The 21,419-nt window shown below is 45.3% G+C and overlaps 1 protein-coding gene across 5 annotated transcripts in view; it reads left to right on the forward strand.

Annotated features, from left to right (window-relative positions):
* Nucleotides 1–21,419, forward strand: part of grid2 (glutamate receptor, ionotropic, delta 2) — a 252,938-nt gene that overhangs the window by 18,255 nt on the left and 213,264 nt on the right. For all 5 annotated transcript variants that reach the window (XR_013130528.1, XM_077003597.1, XM_077003596.1 and 2 more), the window contains exon 2: nt 15,232–15,387. Coding sequence is in view for 4 of the 5 variants with exons in the window: in XM_077003597.1 (XP_076859712.1) it covers nt 15,232–15,387 (156 nt within the window). In the remaining variant the exon portion in view is untranslated. The remainder of the gene's footprint in view (nt 1–15,231; nt 15,388–21,419) is intronic.

The following is a 21,419-nucleotide window of genomic DNA, read 5'->3' on the forward strand; positions in this document are numbered from 1 at the left end:
GCTTTGAAAAAAGTTGATGCTTGGCTCAGCATGGTAACCTTACTTTTAAAAAGTAAAGTAGAGCTGACTAGTAGAAAAGACATTACTGATAATAAAATATTTGCAACTTGATATAGCAAAAAGCTAATTGTAGCCTACATATAAATGTTAGTCTATGTAATTTCCAGTGCCACTGTCAAAGGAAATGTTTTTGGCTCAAGAGCCAGATAAGATGGATGGTGGTCTGTTTCAGACCCCCTTCAGTTCCATCACTGCAATTATCAAACATCAGAAGCTCGTAGCTGCTGCATTGACTTACGCCATCTGCTCTTGACGGAATTATTCCATACTGTTGAATGTCCTCTCCTCCCATACTGTCATCGTGTTGGTCTGACAGCAGAGGATGTCATGAATGAAAAATGTGAATTCATTTAATTCCATCACATCAACAATTGAACTTATCTTATACCGGCCCGGCAGAGGTTCAAGGCCTTTTTAGTTTTTTGACGTTTTCGCATTTTTTTTCCGTTAGCGTGAATGGAAGACTGTGACAGGGGTCACAACACGGGGTAACAGATGACAAGTGGAGAGGGCCTACAGACGGCGGGGTCAGTTTCATCAGAATGCGTCGATGCACTCACGTTTTATATTGCCCAGCCCTGAGGACACTCGTGATCTTAGATGTAAATTACACATTTTCCAAGTATTGTCAGTCTGCATGTTGCTGGTCTGTCCTGCTCTCCTGTGCAAAAGGGTGATGATGAGCTCCTGTTCCAGACTGACGTTAGATTTCAGCATCCTGCCAGATGTCCCACACATTCCCTGGCTTAAAAAAAAGGAGAATAACGTCAGAGTTCAAAGTTCAGAGTCGACACATCTCCAAGTAGACCTGTTTCACTGAGGCTAAAGTCAGTTCAAGCTGGGGGTTTTCTCTGCGTACTCATCGTGAGAAAGGGCAGGGAGTGATGCCTGATTTCTTTTCTTCTCAGCACTGGGAGATGAATTTTGCAGGGGTATCAGCCAGTAGATTTCCAGCAACAGATTCTCTCTGCTGGAGCTTGGCCATGCATGCTGGACTCCAGACTGGGAGCTTCCTTTGTCCTACATAATGCATGATGGGAGATTTGTCAGGTAAACGGCTGCTGAATTTTTCATCGCAAACAAAGCTGACCAGGTCCTGTCTTGTGGGATATAAAACGGTGTTTGAGTCAAACTGGAAATGAAAGGATTAGATGCATTGGGAACCAGTGGTTCCTGATTCATAATTGAAAATGTATTTAAGCTCAATGTCAAGTGCTAAATCTTTTCATTGACAGACTCACATTAGACAGATCAGACCTGCTTTCTACAGTAGATGCTTTTTGGCTAGATGTAGAATTTCTCCCAGCACAAAGATTTTGCACTGAGCCTCTGTTTTTGAATGAAGCTTTATTTCTTTGAATTCAGTCTCCCTGCATCAGCAGTGGAATAAATTTTGCATCTCATACATTTTTGTAACCTGAGACTTGCAAAGATACAAAGATACATTTTCCTTGAAGCGAGATCATACAATGTGACTCCTAACTTTCACCTGAGTTTTCCACATATTGGACTGTGCTGAACCTGTCATTTGTAAGCTGTTCTGTCAAACCAGGCTAATTTATGCAGAGATTTAATCAGGTATGACCATCGTTCGTCGGCGTAGCAGAAAACACTGGCCTTTCCCCCACCACACTTCTCAGAGGAAGTCTTGGTATTTATTATTTTTTTGGAGAAAGGCAATAAAGTTAAATTTGTTGCCCTTTTATAAAATTGAATTGTGCGTCCTTGGGTCACAACGCCCCTCCATTTTCTGTGCTTTTTGTGCGGTTTCAAATGGATTTTCAGCATCAAACTTGGACACCAAGCTGCCATAATCATGGGTGCTATTTTGGGCAACTCTTGGCCTTTTTCCTCCCTCGCTCAAAAGCTGCCGACTCCTCCCTCAGACCTGCCGCTGGGCGGCCCACCCTGGTGCCGGCATTGTCGAATCCCAGGGAAGGCGACTGCGGCCCATGCTTGACCAGGACCAAAACAAAGCCCTCTTCCGAGCCTGAACGGAGTGGGCCGGCGGGTCTTTGTCAGAGCCGCGTCTACCTCAGCCTGACCTTCACAATCGCAGTAGGAGCCGCAGGGCCGCGGGAGGAGTTCTTGTTATTTAGATGCGGGAGAAGTGGCGGAGGAAAGGAGAGGAAAGTGGAGGTGAATAAAGGGGTTGGGGGTTGTAACGATGTGGGGCTTGGTGGCTTGAACAAAGGTTTAAGATAAATCGGTGACTTTCTCAGAGAGAGCCAGGCTTTTGCTTCGCCGTGGAACGAGTATGCGGTCACCACTCACTGCCGAAACAGGCGCACAGTTGCAGGTGGGCAGTTAGAGATTGTGAAACTGTAGTTCAGGTGTTGTCATGCATTGCTGGGCCTGATATATTCATATCAGTGCAACACCAGCAGCAGTCAGTGTCACCGCTGTGTTGGTCTGCCACCCAAATATAAAGTTTAGAGCGACATTAACTCTGGTATGATTCCTACATCTTCTGCACCTGTCACAGCTGTAGTACATTCATGCTTTTTGCCACCATAACTCTCAGAAGAGTTCACAGTATTATCGTATCTGTTATTTTTTGGAGAAAGGGAGTGAGGTTAAATTGTTGCCCTTTTTACAAAATTGACATGTGTGTCCTTGGCTCATAGCACCTCTCTATTGTCCACAATCTTTGTCTCTTTTCAAATGGGTTTTCAATGTCACATAAAATGTTTTAAAATCTTTTAGACCATTCAGAGCAAGTGAGAGCCTTTGTAGATGACTTTGTTAAGAAACAATTCTGTGAGGTTTTTTTTTGGTGTTGTTTTGTTTTTTCAACAATGCATCATAAAGACTGAACCACTTTGGGTATATTGTCACCGGTGCCCTAATGTGTTCTGGCATATGTTTTTATGGGTTTACACTCAAGTGAAAGTAATAAACTTCTTTCTCAAGGACGCCCGGCTGAGAGAGACAATAAGTAATACCATTTAGTCACAGTAGCCCGTTGTCAAGTACACAGGCTCTCCTTCCTTTAACATGTCATTATGCTTGCTGTTTCACTCTCAACAAAAAGTCACAGAGTTTGATCTCCAGCAGTAACTCTTTGGCAATTGGTGCGAGCGCACGATTGGCAGCTCCCTGTGAGTAATGACAACAGAGGAGATTAACCACCTCGCCACTCAGCTGCGGAGTGTCCTCCTGAAATACGGACGGTGCCCTGGGAGTTAATTATTCACCTAGGAGCAAGGCGTCGCACTCGTGAATCATGGAGCAGAAAAGGACAAGAGGAGCAGACGGTGTCTGGAAGCCGTTGTTCTCTAAAGGGGAAGAAGTTCCCCCCCCCCCCCCCCCCCCCCCCCCACAGAAACGCCATGGGAAACTTCCTAAAAAAGACACACTTAGCATGTGATCCTTAATTAAAAGATTTTATAGAAAAGAAACAGCACAGTGATATCATGCATACAAGTTCCAAGCGCTAAGCTGTGCTAATAATAAACACACCGCCGACATATTTAAATACAAAAATGGACTACATGGAAATGCCTTCAGATTTGTTTAGCATATTTTGCCTTACCAGAGATAAAATATAATGGTAAAATATTAGCACACACACTAATTAAGGGTCAAAACAAACCAAATGACCTTCATGCTATAGCCACATATATATAGACTTCTCTCTCGTTTTTGTTTTTTAAACCAGTTAAATATGAATGGGGTAATTGTAGTGGTTCCTTCCCGTATTGCTGTAACTGAAGAGATAGGACTCATGCAGTGATGTTTCTCCAGACACATCTGAGGGGGCACACACAGGTGCACAGCAACATGGCCGAAAATGAGCTTGGCATTCTGCCTTTACACAGCGCAGATCAAAAAGTAACTGACGTTTAGCCAAATAAATGATCTTGTAATCTCCCAAAAGAAATATAAAAGGTAAACAAATGACTACCCTTTATTATTATATATTAGTAATACTAGTAAAAGAACATGCTTTTTTATATTTTAATATTTTAATCCTTGACAATATAATCGTCCAACATAATTTTCAAAGCAAAGTCTTGATCTTGTAGATAGCCCACAATGTTTTGCTGCAGGGAGCTTTGCAGAAATCCAGCAGAGGTGTTCAAACATGCTCCTTGCCAAAAATGGAATTGATCACAGTGCAACTTTAGAGAAACTCTGACAGAGGCTCTGTAAGGTGAGAGCACAGAGCTTGTAGCCTATAGAAATACATCACTTTTGTTGCTTTAAGACAAATGTTCGCATTCGCAAAAGGTAACACGGTTTATCTTAAAAGCAGTCTTGGTTCTACACAGTGGTGGTTACAAATATCACACATGATCAGCAGTAGGATTATTGTGGAAGCCTGAATGGTCTAAATGATGGCACGTGTCGTTGTTGTGCGCAATACACATCTATGCTCACACTGTCATCCAGCCCTGGACTGGATCTTGATTAAGACCCCAACTGACTCAAGAGAGCCGATGGACGTACAGTGGAGTAAATTTGGCTCACGCGGGTGCGCTGTGTGAAACATTAATAATTGAGAAGGCATCTGTTCCAATTAATGGGCTCCCTTCATATCAAATCTCGATTTAAATTCCCCTATCTGGGTCACAGTCTCTGTTGCGGTAGGATGAAATGAATTGGCTTTTTTAAAGCATTAAGGTTTCACAAACGGGTTACGATGCTTAAGAGCCTCCCTGACGCGTCGACAGACGAGACCCTCTTGGGCATGCAGCAGGATCGAACTGTGCCGGATGTTGCGAAGACACAACTCCGTGGGGACGCCAAAATGCGGCCTGCTGGCTCTAAGTGCTCATGCCAGAACGATGGGAATTAGTTTGATTATTTAGAATGTCTCGGTGGTACAGGGACCTCATTATCGTCTCGTAAGTTGACAGATGCCTTGACAGGTCATTCAAGCTGGGAGCCGATGGAACTAGCATAAACTAACTGGAGAATTCACTGCTGGGCTGAGCAGGGTGTGTTATTGTTCTTACCAAATGTGAAGTAGGAGATTGTGAGACACCCAGGAGATCTGTCATCATTTCCGTCTTCTTTTTTTCCCCTTTAACCCTCGCAGTGGATCAGTCGCTTTCTCCTTCTGAAGCGAAACCTGGGTGATTTGTTACTTCAGTCTTCTGCGAGGCAGTCTTCCAAGTCTTTAACATGTTTTGTTTGTCAGACTTATGTAACACAGAGGACAAAACACGTTTGCATGATCTGGGATGGTTCCAGGTGCACGACATGCCGTGAAAAAGGGCTCGTGACCCGATCCGTCCCATTTGCTGGAACAGAGCGCGGTTCCAACATTCTGCCAGCACATTCGAACTGGACTTTTGCCGCACATGCCACCGTTTCATTTTGGCAGCGTTCGATTTGGCAGCTGTATATGATCAAAGTGAACAAAAGAGGCCTTGCAAGAGGAGGGAAGAGTGAGAGACCTTCGGCAGGCCGGGCCCCGAGCAAGGCCCCTTCTCACACGAAGGGATAGCATGAAAGAACCCTGCACTCTTAAACACCATGCGGTAGCAGCGGTTCTTGAAAGGCAGCATGCAGACACCATTTTAAGGTGAGCCTTCTAATGGCATTCTATCAGCGCCTCCATTCAGCGAGCTACGCCCCCCCCCCCCCCCCCTTACCCCTACCACCACCACCACCCACCTCCACCACCCAAACCAGAGCTGAACCTGCTCAAATGGATGCGCAAATAAATAAATAAATAGCGCTTCTCCTTCCCTTTCATCTTCCCACTGTTCTTGGAGATGAACGAGGTGACCCCACACAGATCTCACACAGCAAGATACCAACACCCCACTTCGATCGAATCCACAATAGTTTATTTGGCAACAACTGGGCCATGTAAAATAGAACCTGAGGTTGATTAAAGACACCAGTCGTCAATGAGCAAATTTTCAGCCATTATGTACTCATCATTAGACTCTTCAGCATGATAAAAAAAATCTCTTCTAGCAAATGCCAGAAGCTCATGTGATGCTTGGATGAAAACGTGAAACACACCGTTAGGACCACCTGGAATTGTGGATGAGGACTACAGTGTGAGAAGTTGGACACTGCCAGTAAGGCCAGGGTAGAGGGAAAGGCAGCAGGCCCTTAAGGCTGTGGCCAACCTGTGGGCTTGTTGTGAACGTTCAGGAAGGAGCCCCTAAGGCTAGGCAGCAGCCTCAGATGACTGCCCTATATCATACTGTAGAAAAAGCTGCTGCACAGGTGAGAACCTTTATGACCAGAGAAATGTGGCTTCACTGCTATGGACTCCAGGGCTGCCTTTGATATTTGGGACTCATCCCATCTTTGAGATCTTCCCTGCCCAGGAGGGAATAAATTTTCTTCATGCAAGGTGCTGCAGTTTTTTCAAAAGAAATAGCATGAAATTGTAGATAAATAAATAAATAGTAAGAAAAATATCAAAGTGTAATTTTAAACAGTTGTCACTTTTCAGAAACAGCAGGTGTTTGCAGCCAAGCTGGGGTTCAGATTTAACCAACCGCTAAAGGAAAACGGCACACTAGCAAACGCACGCGGACACGTCGGCGCTCGAGATGTGGGAGCCTCTCCCCCCTCCTCCATTAACGCCTTTGTTATTGAACGCTCTCGACGGCATTTTAATCACTCAAGGATTACATTTTCTGCTTCAAAGGTAAACCAAGTGCGTATGTGTTTTGTGGATGGTGCTCAAAGGCGGCCAGTGGACAAGCGGGAGAGTTCCTTGCCGTCTTCTGCTGAAATGTTTTTTTTTTTTTTTTTTTTTTTTTTTTGCACGTTATTCTTAGCTGTCGAGCGGAAAGTCTTCTGCCGGTGGGAAGCGGGCACTCCGAACGCTTGGAACCTCGTGGTGCCACCAGGCGCACCTAGAAGACTGGCAGGAGTGCCATGTTTCCTGAATACTTTGCCAAAGTGTACATGCGTTTGGCTGGTACCAGAAAAGCAAACTCATTAGTTGAATGGTGCAGTACTGATGTCTGTGATGAGTACTGTAGTGGCGTCTACATTACACACACCATGCGGCGTAGTCGGTACATACATCACTTGTTATGGAGTGTTTACTACCGTGTTCACATTAGAGGATTGTTTAATACGCTAAAGCTCTGTGTATGGTTGAGGCTCTGTGTATGGTTCTCTATATTTAGTGCTTGTTAGTCAAATGACATGCTGCAGCTGATGTCTGACAGTACAGTTAAATCTCAGTTGGCCTACACTTGTTTTGGGATGTTTTAGCAAAGTGCTCACAACAAGCTTCTTATTGGCCAACAGTAAAGAATGCAACATTTCATGCATGGTATTCTTCCAATTTACCATTATTAAAGCTTTCTGACCACTGATTGCCACTGTCTGCAGAAAGTCTTTGGAAAGCCTGTGACAAAGCCCGCAAGGCACGAACGAATGTCACTTTGGATATAGAGTAAAAACTGTAAAAACAGTCATCAACCAAATTGAATATGCCTTCAGCCAAGTAATGCGATTCTATTTTGCGTGGGCACATGTGTATCTTTTCTCTCCCACACTGCCATTGCACACTTCCATGATAGTCCCCTTGCTTGTTTACTCAGACACAGAGTCACACGGAAGCCCCGTGTGGTTATGTAAATGCGTGACTTTTGTTATGCTAAACGTAGTCGCCCCATCGTTTTCTCCAGCAGTAGTCTTGCCGTGAAGCCCCTCTCACTCTCGTGCATGTGGGCTGTTTACTGCCACATGGAGAGGGTTTATAAACCAGCGGGGTTGAAGAGTGACGGGATACACGTAACGGTGTCACATAATCCAGGCACCAAGCGAAACAAAACAAACCTGTATTCCATTGCAGTTACAGAAAAAGATTGTAATTATTTTTTTTCTTTGCCTGATTCTTATGCTATTTGTGGCTGGAAACAGATGTGCAAGTCCCGCCTTTTATGCACACGATGTCATTTGAGTGTTGATTTGGCTTATTATGAATATGGAATTTCTTTAATGTGGACAAGATTCGTTAGTCACACGTTTTGCTTCTTTCTTATGACATTTTTAGATTTTCTTTTGTCTTTATTTGAAGAAGAAGCTATAAAAAGCAACCCACAGGTAATCCAATAATATAATCATGCTGTGGATTAGGTTCTGTAATGGAATCCATTTTTCAGATAACCCTCCCAGACCAAGATGTCTTGATGAAAAAGAATAATGTGTAACATTAAACCTGCAGACATACAGAAGATGCTTTGGACAGAAGAGATCTTGACACAGGCATTTTACAGGCGTAACTGAAAGGTTCTCCTGCAGACTAATAAGGCTGATAATTAAATTACGTTAATTTTTGGGTACAACATTTTCCCTTGTAAAATCTGGTCTAAAGTTCTGTGAATTTGGTAATCAAAAAGCAAAGACTTAAAGGTCAACATATCAGCCTACATTAATACTTGGATCACACAAGCATGGCTTGCCTCTTCATAAACTTCTACATTTCTCATGAAAAGAACACTGCCATTTATCTTGAATTAAATATTAATTTGAGATTGGCATTTCAAATGCAATTATCTACTAACATATAATAAAAACAGGACAAGGGGTAGACCTAGTTATTATCTGATACTAAATGACTTCAAAATCATGGCCATTACTTTATAAAGGTTCTGGAACAGCTCTGGATAATACACTGCGTCACCTATTCAGGTATTCTTGTTTTTTTTTTTTTATTATGACCATGTGTTACTGACCTGCTCTGCTTCTAAATTAAGTGGTCTTGTATTTCTACTTGCCTCTTAATGGAAACCAGTATAACCAGTATTTTGTCGTAAAGTGGGCTTCCTGGGCTACGCTATTATTTATTGACATCCGCAGTACATGTATTACCTCAGGTTATTGTTTGAGACGTAAGTTGCACCCAATAGTTTAGGCCTGGACTTAATATAACGCCAGGTTCATGCCCACTTGTTTGTCCACTGATAGTTTGACCTTTGCAGTAATGTATTTACAACTCAAGTCTTGATGTATACTGCTGTTAACACTTGCAAGTGAAACGCAGGCAGACCAAGCATGGCATGGGTGTAGGAGTCTCAAACCCCCCACCCTCAACATACGCACTTCCTTCATCCCCAACCCCTAGGCCACCCAGTTATACTGCAGTGCTGAATAAAACAACAGGCCCAGATTTGTTTGGTTTGTGCTGACTCCTTGAGTTTTAAATGAACCGTCAGACAAGAGGGGCTGTGTTTCTAGACGTCTCTGCTTTGCATGCGCACACGCACGCGCACACACGCGCAGACGCGCACCCACACGCACACACTCATACACAGACTGGCCAACAGTGGAAGGTCAAACTGCTCTTGCTGTTGGCTCTGTAGAAACAGGGTTCTTGCCATAAATGGGTCTCTTTGTGACAGAAATGCTGGAGATAGTCCGCGGCGGTTCACCAAAAGCCAGAGGGCCACGAAGCTCAGCTCGGAGACCCGTGTGTGTGCAGCTCCGTTCGCACCTTCTGCTGAGTTCCTGTAATGACAGCGCACACGAGAGCTTGCATGCACAATCTTTGTCTCCACTGTGTGTGAGAATGACTCCGCCCTCTTCCTGCCTGACCCCGCCCTCTTCCCGCCTGACTCCACCCTCTTCCCCACCTCTGTCTCTCCCTCCCTCCCATCTGCGGTCTACTCGTAACCTTTTGTGATGAAGGACACGCCATAGAAATTGCATTGGTATGAAACGGACTGACACCTACAGCTAATTCCACACTGCAGTATTCTGTAAATATGGGAATATTGATGGCCGATGATCCATTAAAAACCTTTTTATGCACATTGATCCTCTGAACTGGACAAGTAGCTTTTGTCTTCAGAAAAGACATCTTAAAACACCCCAGTTTTACATTGGCCCAGATTAGCACCTGGTTATCCTTCCACAGAGGGGCGATGACAACAGTGCACGTGCCCAGCCGTCGTCAGACCCCGTGCTTGACGGCAGAGTAATAAAACGCACATATTGCATTCGAGCAGATTTAGAGAGAAGGCGATTCGGCTCCGGTTTAAACAGCAGTCCCTTTGCACACCTCCTTTATAATGTTTTTAAATGAAGGCTTTCACTGATGTACGCGTAGTGAATTGCCATAAATCTGGCCAGACAGCCCACCAGCCCGCACTGGCACTTTGCAGCCATGCTTCATGCTGGAGCCCATTAGAGGATAAGAGCTATTGAACAGCCCTAGCCGTAGATGACTCAAGAAACGTTACTAAGACTGTCCCGCCGCTGCAGCCTGCGTGTGAATTCATCTCACTATTACCCCCCCTCCCCAACACACACACACACACACACCTTAAATGATACCGCATAAGCTGCCCCCGTGAGACAGTCAGAGAGCCTTGCCTAAACCCAGACATGGGAACCGGCATGGGTTGAGGCCCGGCGGCCGGGCAGGCAGGGGCCGCAGTAACAATCCCCTCACCCTGCAGAGAGGTAAAATGACCCCCTAACTCCCCTCCTCGAGCCCACCCCCACCCCTCCGCTTCTTTTCCCCGTCGGTGGTCAGTGTGAGTGATTGGCGCGCCGGCTGTCTCTTAATGATGTCAAAGGGCCCCCTCTCTAATGGGAGCCTTGCCTGCAAACGCCCATCTGTCTGAGGCCCTGGCGGGCCCCTCTAAGCCAGGTTTGATTAAATGTCAGAAGCAGAGATGTCTGTGCAAAAAAAGAGAGAGAGAGAGAGAAAGAAAAAAAAGAAAAAAAAAAAAGAGAAGGAAAGGTGAGGGACAGCCGTGCGGAATGGAGATGGTTCAGGAAAGCCCGGGAGCCCGGGAGCCCGGGAGCCCGGGAGCGGCTCGACGCATTAACAACAAAAGGAAATTAATTTACATTGTAATGACGAGAGTGCGTTTGGAGCCGGGGTGGACAGGGGACGGGGACGCTGGCCCTCGCCTCACGCATGTCCTCTTGGGGGATTTTTTACAATGACTCTCAGAGGCAACTCTGCTTGCACACGCAGGTACTTCCACGCTGTCGGTGGACAGGGCTGTGCTGATATTCTTTCTACTTAAGCCCTTTAATATGTGTGTGAGGCTTCCTGCTGAATACCAATGACCTCCATTTTGCTCTTCCAGCTCTGAGAGGGAAACACTGAGGTGTTTATATTATGATGTTGCTTAGCTACCGACTGCCAAGTCAGTTCAAGGTCTTGTAGGAGTAGCTAGGTAGCATAATAAAACTAATGTTTCAGTTAATTAATTTACTTGTGCATCAACTATGACTTCTTTATGTTCACTGGCAGTTAATCATGGTATGTTATACTTCACGCTGTATAATTGCTTATCACTTATATGTGCATAATCACAAGACAAGACCTACAGTAGCACGTGTGTGGATTCTGACGCACTGTTTTTCCACCGCAGTGTTTCCACGCTCACCATTTTCAGTAAAGCGTCGTGGATGCTTTATGTTCAAAGCCTGTTGCCTAAACTCTAATGTTGGAGGTTTTGCCCGTGGCGTGAGAGATGTGCACTAACTCTCTGTTCTTAGCCGAACGCACTGCCGCAGACCTCCTGGTGGTATTCGTCAGAATCTGACACGCCCCACCCTTCCCATCAGCCCCGACGCAGGCTTGGCTCAGGAGTGTCCCAGCCGTGGCGGATTCCGCACCGTCCGGCCCTAGCGTGCCGGAGAATAAAAATGCCGCGTCTGTCGTCGCTTGCTGCCAGAAGACTCTCCGTGGCGAGGCTGAGAGTCGAGAGTTATTAATGGGTGCCGGTGCGCGGCGGTCCGCGGCCAGCCTGATAAACACCGCCCGCCGTTGCTGTTTTATATCGCAGGCTGTATTATATCAGTCCATTACTGCGCGCTTCGGTTCGGCAGGCTCGTTCATCCACCCTTGTCTCGCTGGCGTTGCCGTGCGTCCTTCCGAGAGGCACGTTCTCCGTTCTCCCATAAATCCCTGGGCCTGTTCTCGAGGGGCCAACCTGCCTGCACTGCCATCGCTGCACGCCTCCCCTGATCTCCTCCGTCATCGCCGCCGCGGGCCGTGAGAGCGGGGCCGTGAGAGCGGGGCCATGGCTGCGCGCGTCTTGCCCCCATTGGGTAGCCCCGTTTGGCAGAGTCGCTCTGATACGCTGGCCTGATCGGGTGGGCGCTCGGTGGTGGAGTGCCCACTCGAGAGGGCCGCTTGAGTTGTGGAGGTCCGAATCTCGTCTTGCTGCTACGCCTCGGCACGTGCCTACGCGGCCACACGTGTGCCAGCAGAGAGAGAGAGAGAGAGAGAGAGAGAGAGAGAGAGAGAAAGAGGGAGAGAGATTTTCAGTGATCTGCTTGCAGATAGAACACATGTTTCGGCTCCATGCGCCTGCCTGCTGAATAATCACTTGGAGATGCTGCTGAGAGCTGTAGCCAATCCACTTGCAGTTGTAGTGCCTTGTGTCCCAGTGACATTCTCAGTGCCAGATCCTCCTCTCATATTACTGGTTAATGAAGGAACATACTGCAGCTTGAACTGATGGAATTAGAGTTGATGGACATGGTACACTTGTAATTCACCGGCTCTGTCGGATATGTTTTGACTGATGGATTTCTGCACATTTTATCTCAGCACTGCCCGTTTAAACTGGATGAAAATGCATTTCTTTTACCCTGCACTGTATTTAATTTATAATGATCATCATTATAGCACATCACTTTGAACGCTCGCTGTGCCATACCACAGTGACTGAAACACTGCCAGCGTTTCTGGTCAGGCAGGTCTGGTCTGTTTTGATGCGATGGAACCGATTCAGATTGAAGTATCCAAAACGCAACCCCGAGGACCCCTTTGCTGATTATGGCACATTCTGAAAGCGAATAAAACCCCAGAGGCTTTTTATCCCACACTTCTAGCTTTGAATTAGGATGGGAAGTGTGGGGGCTGAGGTGTGTATGTCAGTGTGTGTGTGTGTGTGTGTGTGTTTGGGGTTGTGGTCAGGTCCTGGTTTGGTGGTACCGGGGGTTGCCCTTGGCACGTCAGGCACGGCCAGGCTCGGCACTACTGCTGATTTATGTAGTGACGTTCAGTGTTTGCCACACGATCCAATTGCCCAAGAGCAGCAGCCACACAAGCTGTTTGGAGCCAGAATACAGCAGCTTGTAAATCAGTGTTCACAGCCTCCCTCACACACACACACACACACACACACACACACACACACACACACACACACACGTGCACACACTTACGCACACGCAAGGGCTCGCACATCCGTTCTCATCATAGGGAGGGAAAAGCCCCCTATGGAGGGAGGGAAGGGCTGCTTGATTAAGATGGAGAACACTGTGATTTTTGCGTCCCATTCTCTTTCAGTATGGCTTGGGGGTGTTAATCACCGTGGCGATACATAGGAGGAGAGATGCCCGCGGGCGTGGTGGCTTGATTCACAGGCTCAGAGCCCTGCTGCCTCAACACAGCACGCTTCCTTCTGCTCTTCCAACATTTTTACCCTTTAACCCCCCCCCCCCTCCTCCCCCAGATCTCCTGAAATACCTGACAGCACCTTTAGATACGCCTCTTTTTTTCCCAGAGGTCTCTTTGAGCTAAAAGACTTTGAGACCTCTATTACCTCCATCTCTAGCCCCGCCCCCTCACCACCCCCGCTCCCTCCGACCCGCGGCGCGGTCTGATAAGTGGGCGGAGTGTGAATGCTGGTCTGAAAAGGACGTGGTATCGGCCGTTTGACCTCAGAGCCCCCTGTGGTAGCATGACCCCGGACTGGCGGGGCCCATGGGGAACACCAATATGAGCGGAAGATAGACAAAGGGGCATAGAATATATATATATATATATATATATATATATATATATATATATATATATATATATATATATATATATATATATATATCTAAATATGAATAGCACTTTTTGTTGTTGTTTATTAGCAACGGCCTCTCAATCCTTGTTGAATAGAGCTTTCCAAGGATTTGTAAGTCGTGCCAAAATTGACCTCTTGCCTGCTTATCTCACATACATGGGGAATGAACAATAGGACAGAAGCAGGATTTGAACTCACACTCACTCAGGATCAGCTGCTTAAAAGGCAATTGCTTTACCCACTGCACCAAACTGTGCCACAATAATCTCATCTGGCTCCTCGAAGTGTGAAGGACAGCCTGTAATATGTATAACCGACCCCTGCGTGACGCTGACCTTAATCGCTCGTATCTAGCACAAAAATGGAACTGCATGCATGACCCAATGCATCATCTAGATCTCACGTTTGTGGGTGTGTAATCTAGACTCCACCATTCCCACTTTTTTGGCCCTGTCCTTAATATGCTTGAAAGGCACATTCAAAACATGACATCAGTCAACCCCAACGCAGCCTCTTCTTCTACTAACGCATGCACCGTTCTCAGTTCCGTGCCATAGTTGTCTGTGTGAGGGCTTTGGCCATCTACACACCGAGGAGGTGATTTGGGATTTCGTGTTTTGTCACACGGCATGGGAGGTGTGGCTGTGTGTGACTCTCACACTAAAGGACACAGAGCCGGAGGAAGGGACTCTTCCCTCAGATCTTAAATTTATGGCGTATAATTGAATTCTGATGAATGCTGATCGTTTTTGTTCAGCTCCCAAACATAGCGGCCCAGGTGCCTAAGAGACAGAGGCCGGGCGATTCAATGCTTTATAGCGTTTCACACTGCCAAGGGTGAGATGTGTAGCATTAATGCACATTTTTGAAGCCTCCACCTTGAGCTTTGTTTCTATGGCAACTCAATTCCAGCAGCAGATAAAAGACCCATTATGATGTTTTGTGGAGGGTTGGAGACAGAGTAAGTGTCTTTGTGCTGGCGTGGAGGGAGAGTTGTCTTGTTAAAGTTCTGACAACTTTCCTTGGACCACTGGGAGGAACACTACATCTCCACCCTTGGCGAAGGGCATACGGTTGACTTCACTGCTAACTTCAAATGGACTGTGAAGTGGAAGATGCCCATATTAGCTTTACCCCTACTATGTTTACTATGTTTGTTAAGAGAAATCCAGTCACACATGCAAGCCCACAGTGGTAGACGGGTGTAATGGCTGTCTCTTTATCTGATGATACACAAAGAACATTTGGTTAGTGATCTTTTTGACTCTTCTGATGTTGACACGTCCTTCTACCTCCGACGTTCACTGTCAAACAGGTTAAGGATTAGAACATGTTCTCATGCTGGTTTTAACCTTTTACCTTTAATGTGACGTCACCTAACCGGAATCACCAAATCGTCTTTTTGCAGGGGCCATATTTGACGAGTCTGCCAAAAAGGATGACGAGGTGTTCCGCATGGCGGTGGCAGACCTCAACCTCAACAATGAAATCCTGGAGACGGAGAAGATTACCATCTCTGTGGAGTTTGTGGACGGCAGCAACCCTTTCCAAGCAGTGCAGGAAGGTAGGTGTTCTGACCTGCACAGTTCACCATGAACTGTTTTACACTGAAACCACGTTTTAGCACCCACACTTAACTGACTGACAACCTTTGGATTGTGAATGTTGAGCCTCCTGGTACATGATAATGAGTCAGAATGTCTTAAACATGTGAAAACTGAATGTAAGGCAAAATTGTAAGTGTTTGGATCAGCACCTGCTGAAATTTGCTGTGGCTTTACTGACATTCATAATTACTTAAAGAAAATGTACCATATAGCAACTAGACACAAATGGCAACACTTAGCCACATATAAAACATCAAGAGTTGCATGTCAAAAATAGGCCTGATGCATCGGAATACATATGAATGTAACAGACCAATTAAAAACGCTATGGCTGCATTAATGATATGCTTTTCATTTATAGAGCAAATAAATATTTGATCTGGTTAAATGTTTGACATTCATATTTAACATGTGTACACACATAAAGAAGATATTAATTAAGTTGATTAAGTGGAACATTAGAATACGAGATGTAATGAGTAAGTGAATACAAGTATTACAAACTATAATTATCTTCTAAGCCTTCTTAATAGCCATTTTCAAGCACAACAGCTACTTTGGACACTCTGGTTTCTCACTCCATCAGTTGTTTGGACGGAAAGCCTCTCTCCAGAGACTAAGATTAGTCTCGTGCTCAGTGAAGCGCCCGCGTGTGCAGTGGGTGCTTCACATGAAGATGCCCCTGTTCCTTTAGCCCGGGTAATTACGGTCTGTTTTAATTTTTGGCACTTCAGCCTTTTTTGTTGTTGCTTTTCATCATTTTCAGCTTTTGTTCCGCAAGAAAGGCTCGGTCGGTCTTAAATGGCTCCGAGATAAGATGATGTTCACCGACCGCTTACGCATTTGTCTTAATGGAGAGATCATATAAATCTGTTGGAGGCTGTTCTGCACAGGACTGCGAAAATCGAGAGCGGAGACAGGAAGTCGCAGCGACTCCCTAATCTTTCTAATCAGCACACAGACGTCTCGAGCCGCACTCAGAAAAAGGAGCCTTCCACTGTAGATGAAACCCACTGACTTTAATTAAAGCAAAAGTCGGCCTTTGATTTTCCGAGTTTACCGACAGCTACATATCCAATATTAAAGGAGGATATTGGATTCTTCAACTCCATACGTACTGCATTGCGTATACACACTGTATTGTGAAGAACAGCATAAATTAAGTGCGAATTAGTGTGAGTAACCTGCTCTATCCTGAGGTGAACATTACTCCACTTACTCCAATGACGTTATGTTTTCATGCTTTGTGGCGAATGTAGTTGCGCCAATGGTTCTGCATGGACCGCGAACAGGGGCGACGGTCCAGCTCACCACTCGTTAAGGGCTGGCCTGCAGACCTCTCCCAAGCCTCTGTTCTCTCGTTTATTCAAAGATCCCCTCCTGAGAAGGCCTAATTACAGGTGTGCACGTGTGTTGATTCTGCTCGAGCGCTGTGTCCCATGGACGTGTGGTTCTGGACCTTGTTACGCGCTCCTCGTTTGTTTGAACATATGTTTAGCTTCGCGCGCCGCGACCGCTGCGGTTTTTTCCGTTGTTCCTTTCTTTTTTTTCCCAGGCAAAAGACCCATCGCACCTCATCAGCGATGATGCATCTGATCAGACTTGGAGTTTCGCCAAAGCAATTAAGCTTTCCAGCTTGTTTGTAAAAACAGGATTTGTGATTTTGTTTGAGTTTAGCCGACGCAGCAAATAGCTACAGCAGCTGAGCTTCCGGATTTTGTTCCTATGTGTCAAATACATGTCAGAGCTTAACCGTTTTAACCCCCCCCCCCCCGCCACCCCCCACTTCCTCCCCTCCTTCCTCCTCTTCTCCAATAGGAATAGTATATTTAGGCAGCGTGAGTTGATGCAGTCTATTTCTTTGGTAAAAAGAGGGTAAACAAAATACCAAGTGTGCCGTATTCTTACACATTTGATTTTAGCCACAGGATCTTCACGTGTTGCTCCCCCTGCATGAGAACTGATTTGTTGGTGTAATTAGATCGAGTCCATTTGAAACAGAAATGGAGCACAGGTCATTCGAGTGCCCTGTGTCACTTCCACCGTGTCACTTCCACCGTGTCACTTCCACCGTGTCACTTCCACCGTGTCACTTCCCCTGCCAAACTAAAGCCAGAGAGAGTGCCAGCATCCCTTTCTTTCAATTTGGAGGTGTCGTTAATTTTTTATTTATTTATTTTTTTTTACACACATGCTCTGGCAGCCGTGCTTGGCCAGATTGGGTCCTGTGCTGTGTGTGTGTATGTGTGTGTGAGGAAGATAGAAAGGCAGAGAGAGACAGAAAGAGAAAGGGAGATAGAGAGGGAGGGAAGGAGTGAGAGAGGGAGGGATGGAGGATGGCCACCTCATCCTGATTTGCTTCTTGGTGCTGCAGGCTCTTTTCCTCTCAGTGGCCTGTCTAATCTACACACTGGCACAAACTGGCAGTGACAGTTTCCCTTTGCAATTACACCAGCAATTACAATTTTCCAAGCAGAAAAGGACAAAACAAGGTGCATCTATGTAGGTGTAGAAGATAAGCAATGGTGAGTGAACTGACCTGCCATTAGTAGCTAATCCAGATTAATTGTATTAATTAAAATCTTGAATTACTAACATTTAGCTGTAAAATATATTCATAGTTAATTGTTTGGCAAATGATTCCACAATTAAAGGTGCAAGATTGAAAACTTGAGCATAGCCCTCTGCTTTAGCACACACAAAACAAGTTCTGTTTGCTTCTGCCCAGTTTTAATGTTAATGTATACTTTAGTTTGCTCTAAAACACTTTAAAAATTTGTGTGATGTATGTTAACAAAACACAGTATAACACAAAACTGGTTTGAGACAGTTAACACAAAATTTTTCATCATCTTTTTCCCGCTAGACAAACATCTGAGGATTTTCATGAATACTTTCTTTGAAGCGATAGATCTGTAAACGGAGAGTCCAGGCTGAAAGGAGCAGGTCTCTCCATCCTCTCATCCGACGCCTCTGCTTGACTAATTGCTATGTCTTTGTTCACCTCCAGTATTTACTCCTTGCACTGAATCACATCAATCTCTGCATTTAATGGGAGCAGCTCAAAGATAACATAATCTAGGCCAAAAATGGATCAAGGAAGCTGCTGGTGGGAAGATTTTCCTCCGTGGCTGTCTTCTCTGCATCACCAATTTCACTAATGTTTCCAAATTGATTTGTTTTCCCAAAAAGCATCACAACTCTGTTTCTAAAAGCAGGTCGTCAGTGGAAACGTCTGAAGTTCAGTTCAGGCTCAATGTCATGTGGAGGCATCAGAAGCATGCGCTCTTTGCTCTTGGAGCTTTGGAGGAAAGGAGCGCATAAATGACAGAGGCCACTAGGTCGATACTCGCCGCCGTGTGCCGAGAGTTTGGCGAATACCATTTATGAGTCACAGTTGAGTTCTGGAATATTTTAATCCCCACACCACCGTTTCTAGTCCCTGTTATAAAAACAAATCAATGGCTGTTTCTCCAGGAAGTCTCCATGAAGATGTAGTGTCTAACCCCATATGCTGGGACCATTCAACAATGTTCTGAATGGATTTAGTGAAACGTGTAGACGGTCTTGGTCTGTGACCTTCTCCAAGCTACATTTATGAGTGTTGTAGAAGAGAGTAGTGTAACTTAGCAACAACAGGTTAAAAAAAAAGATCTGAATTTTGTAGAATGTATCTTTGGGGAATTGATTTCTGACATATTACACCTGACAATATACAGTTGATTATCTATCTATCTATCTATCTATCTATCTATCTATCTATCTATCTATCTATCTATCTATCTATCTATCTATCTATCTATCTATCTATCTACACAAACACACACACACACACACACACACACACACACACACACACACACACACATCAGGAACAAGGAACACTGAAAGCTTGAGAAATAACAAAGGCTGAGAGAAAAGCTTTAAAATGTGTTGAAGGCAAAAGCAACTGGTTCCCATGGTTATCCAGTACTGCCATATTACCACACTGGAAGAGTAGGCAGCTTACAGTAACAGATAGATGCAGCTAGCTTTGTTTGGTTCCTGTTGTTCAATGTTTGATTTCGTTGGACTGCTTCAAGTAAAATTTTCAATGATTTGCTTCCTGTATTTGACCACCAGTTTTATATAGCCTGCATTATTCTTACACTGAAAGAATCTGTTTATACATTTCTTTTCACTCACACCACCCTCAGTTGGACCCCTAACTGGACACTCACTTACTGAACACTCCCTTACTGTAGTCCGTGGTACAGGGCCCTCAGTGCAACCACATGTCCCTTCCCATGCCACGCCTCGGTCTTCATCTCCTAAATGCCCCCCAGCTAAACACCAGCCTTGCTGAACTATAGCCCCAATCCAATTATCCAGCTTCTAATCAATGGGGGGTGGCTCCAGCAGAGAAGCTGACATTTGTAATAAAGCAACGATATGACGCCATTCTGCAGCTGACAGCTGGGTAAAGCCCTGCTGTCGAGGCTTGATGGCTCCTTGGAGGAACTTGGCCTTGCAAAAAGGTTTGTTTGGCGTTTCTTCAATGGGTAAACTGGTGCTTTCAGAGTGTTTCCCATGAATGATGGAGGACGATTTCCTTTTTGGGTTTTGAAAGTGGGTTAAGAACGCCACCCGACAGAATGTCTCTATTGGCCATCACAGGAAAGGCAGTGAGCTTCCTGCCCCCGTAGAGAGCTGTCCGCTTGGGCTGGGAGTCTGATCTTGGCCCGACTGTCGGAAATGATTATAGCTCAGCACCACGGTCCAAACATTCACCAGTGGCCAATAGCTTATTGGGGGGAAAATTATCTTGCAACACAGTTGGATAAATGGAGATATTTAGGAGAAATAAACTGATCTTTGATGCAAATTTGAATACAATTTACTGTTGATATACAGCTTCTGCAGTAAATGTAGTTACACACAGCATGTGAATAACTGCCAGCATTATTCAAAGAACCCGTTTAACCCTGATGCTATTGCTCATTTATTAAGCAATTCCACTGCAGACAACCTGTCCATCTGCTGGTGTTATGGGAGGGGGAATATTTGACAGGCTTATAAAGCAGTTAAAAGAATAATGAAATGCATGTGAAACAATATGGTTAAGATCCTTAAAAAGGCTTCTCCGTACATATATTTTATAGGCACCATAAAATATATGGTAGTTTCGTCCCTTGTCAAAAAGCTCTCTGCCTCTGCAAGTTTTTAAAAACAAAGCTAACAGCTCCAATCTGTCCAGCACTAATAAGCAGATCTCCCATAAAGTAGTTGTCCAAATCAGGGATAGTGTTTTAAGCTGTCTGAAAGGAGAGGTCCAATCACCCTGGCTCTAAAATCCTTACCACTGGATCTTTGAGAAGATCTCTCCTGGCCTCCCTCTGTTTTTTTTCTCTCTCTCTCTCTTCCTCTCAATCCCTCTCCAAGTATAGCCAGGCCAAAATAATAACTTTCATCTATTTCCAAGATTTCCTTCTTAACCTCAATTGCGCTCTTTCAAAATCACCCCAATGGATCCTGTCACCATAATGACACTTCTCAGGCCTGATACTCCCAAGTCAGTGCGAGAGGTGAAATGAACGCTCCTGACCAGGCTGTCTGACTGTGAGAACCGGCGGGAGACCTCCCTCCCTCCTTTAAGAACAGGAAGAGAATTCAAATCAGCTCGTCTTTCCCACTACACATTTGAGTCTCTCTGAGGAATACTCATACCTCCATGGGGTCATGACACCGTCTAACTGCTTTCGTTTCACATCTGTGCCCTCGTGGAATGGGAGGACTGCTTTCAGGTGCGTACATTGAGTTGATTGCCAGGTAATTTGGAGCGTCAGGTTAAGGGTTGATGGGAAGCAGTGTGGTCCTTGGCACTCCCACACAGAGTTTGCTTTGTTCTGACACAATCGCTCCTAAATCCACCTGTCACCTGGAGACACCACAAACTCACTACTGAACGGATGTCAAGTCTCATCAACGAGAGTATGGATGCATGAATTAG

This window comes from Brachyhypopomus gauderio, chromosome 4 (genome assembly GCF_052324685.1).
Source record: "Brachyhypopomus gauderio isolate BG-103 chromosome 4, BGAUD_0.2, whole genome shotgun sequence".
Classification (NCBI taxonomy): domain Eukaryota; kingdom Metazoa; phylum Chordata; class Actinopteri; order Gymnotiformes; family Hypopomidae; genus Brachyhypopomus; species Brachyhypopomus gauderio.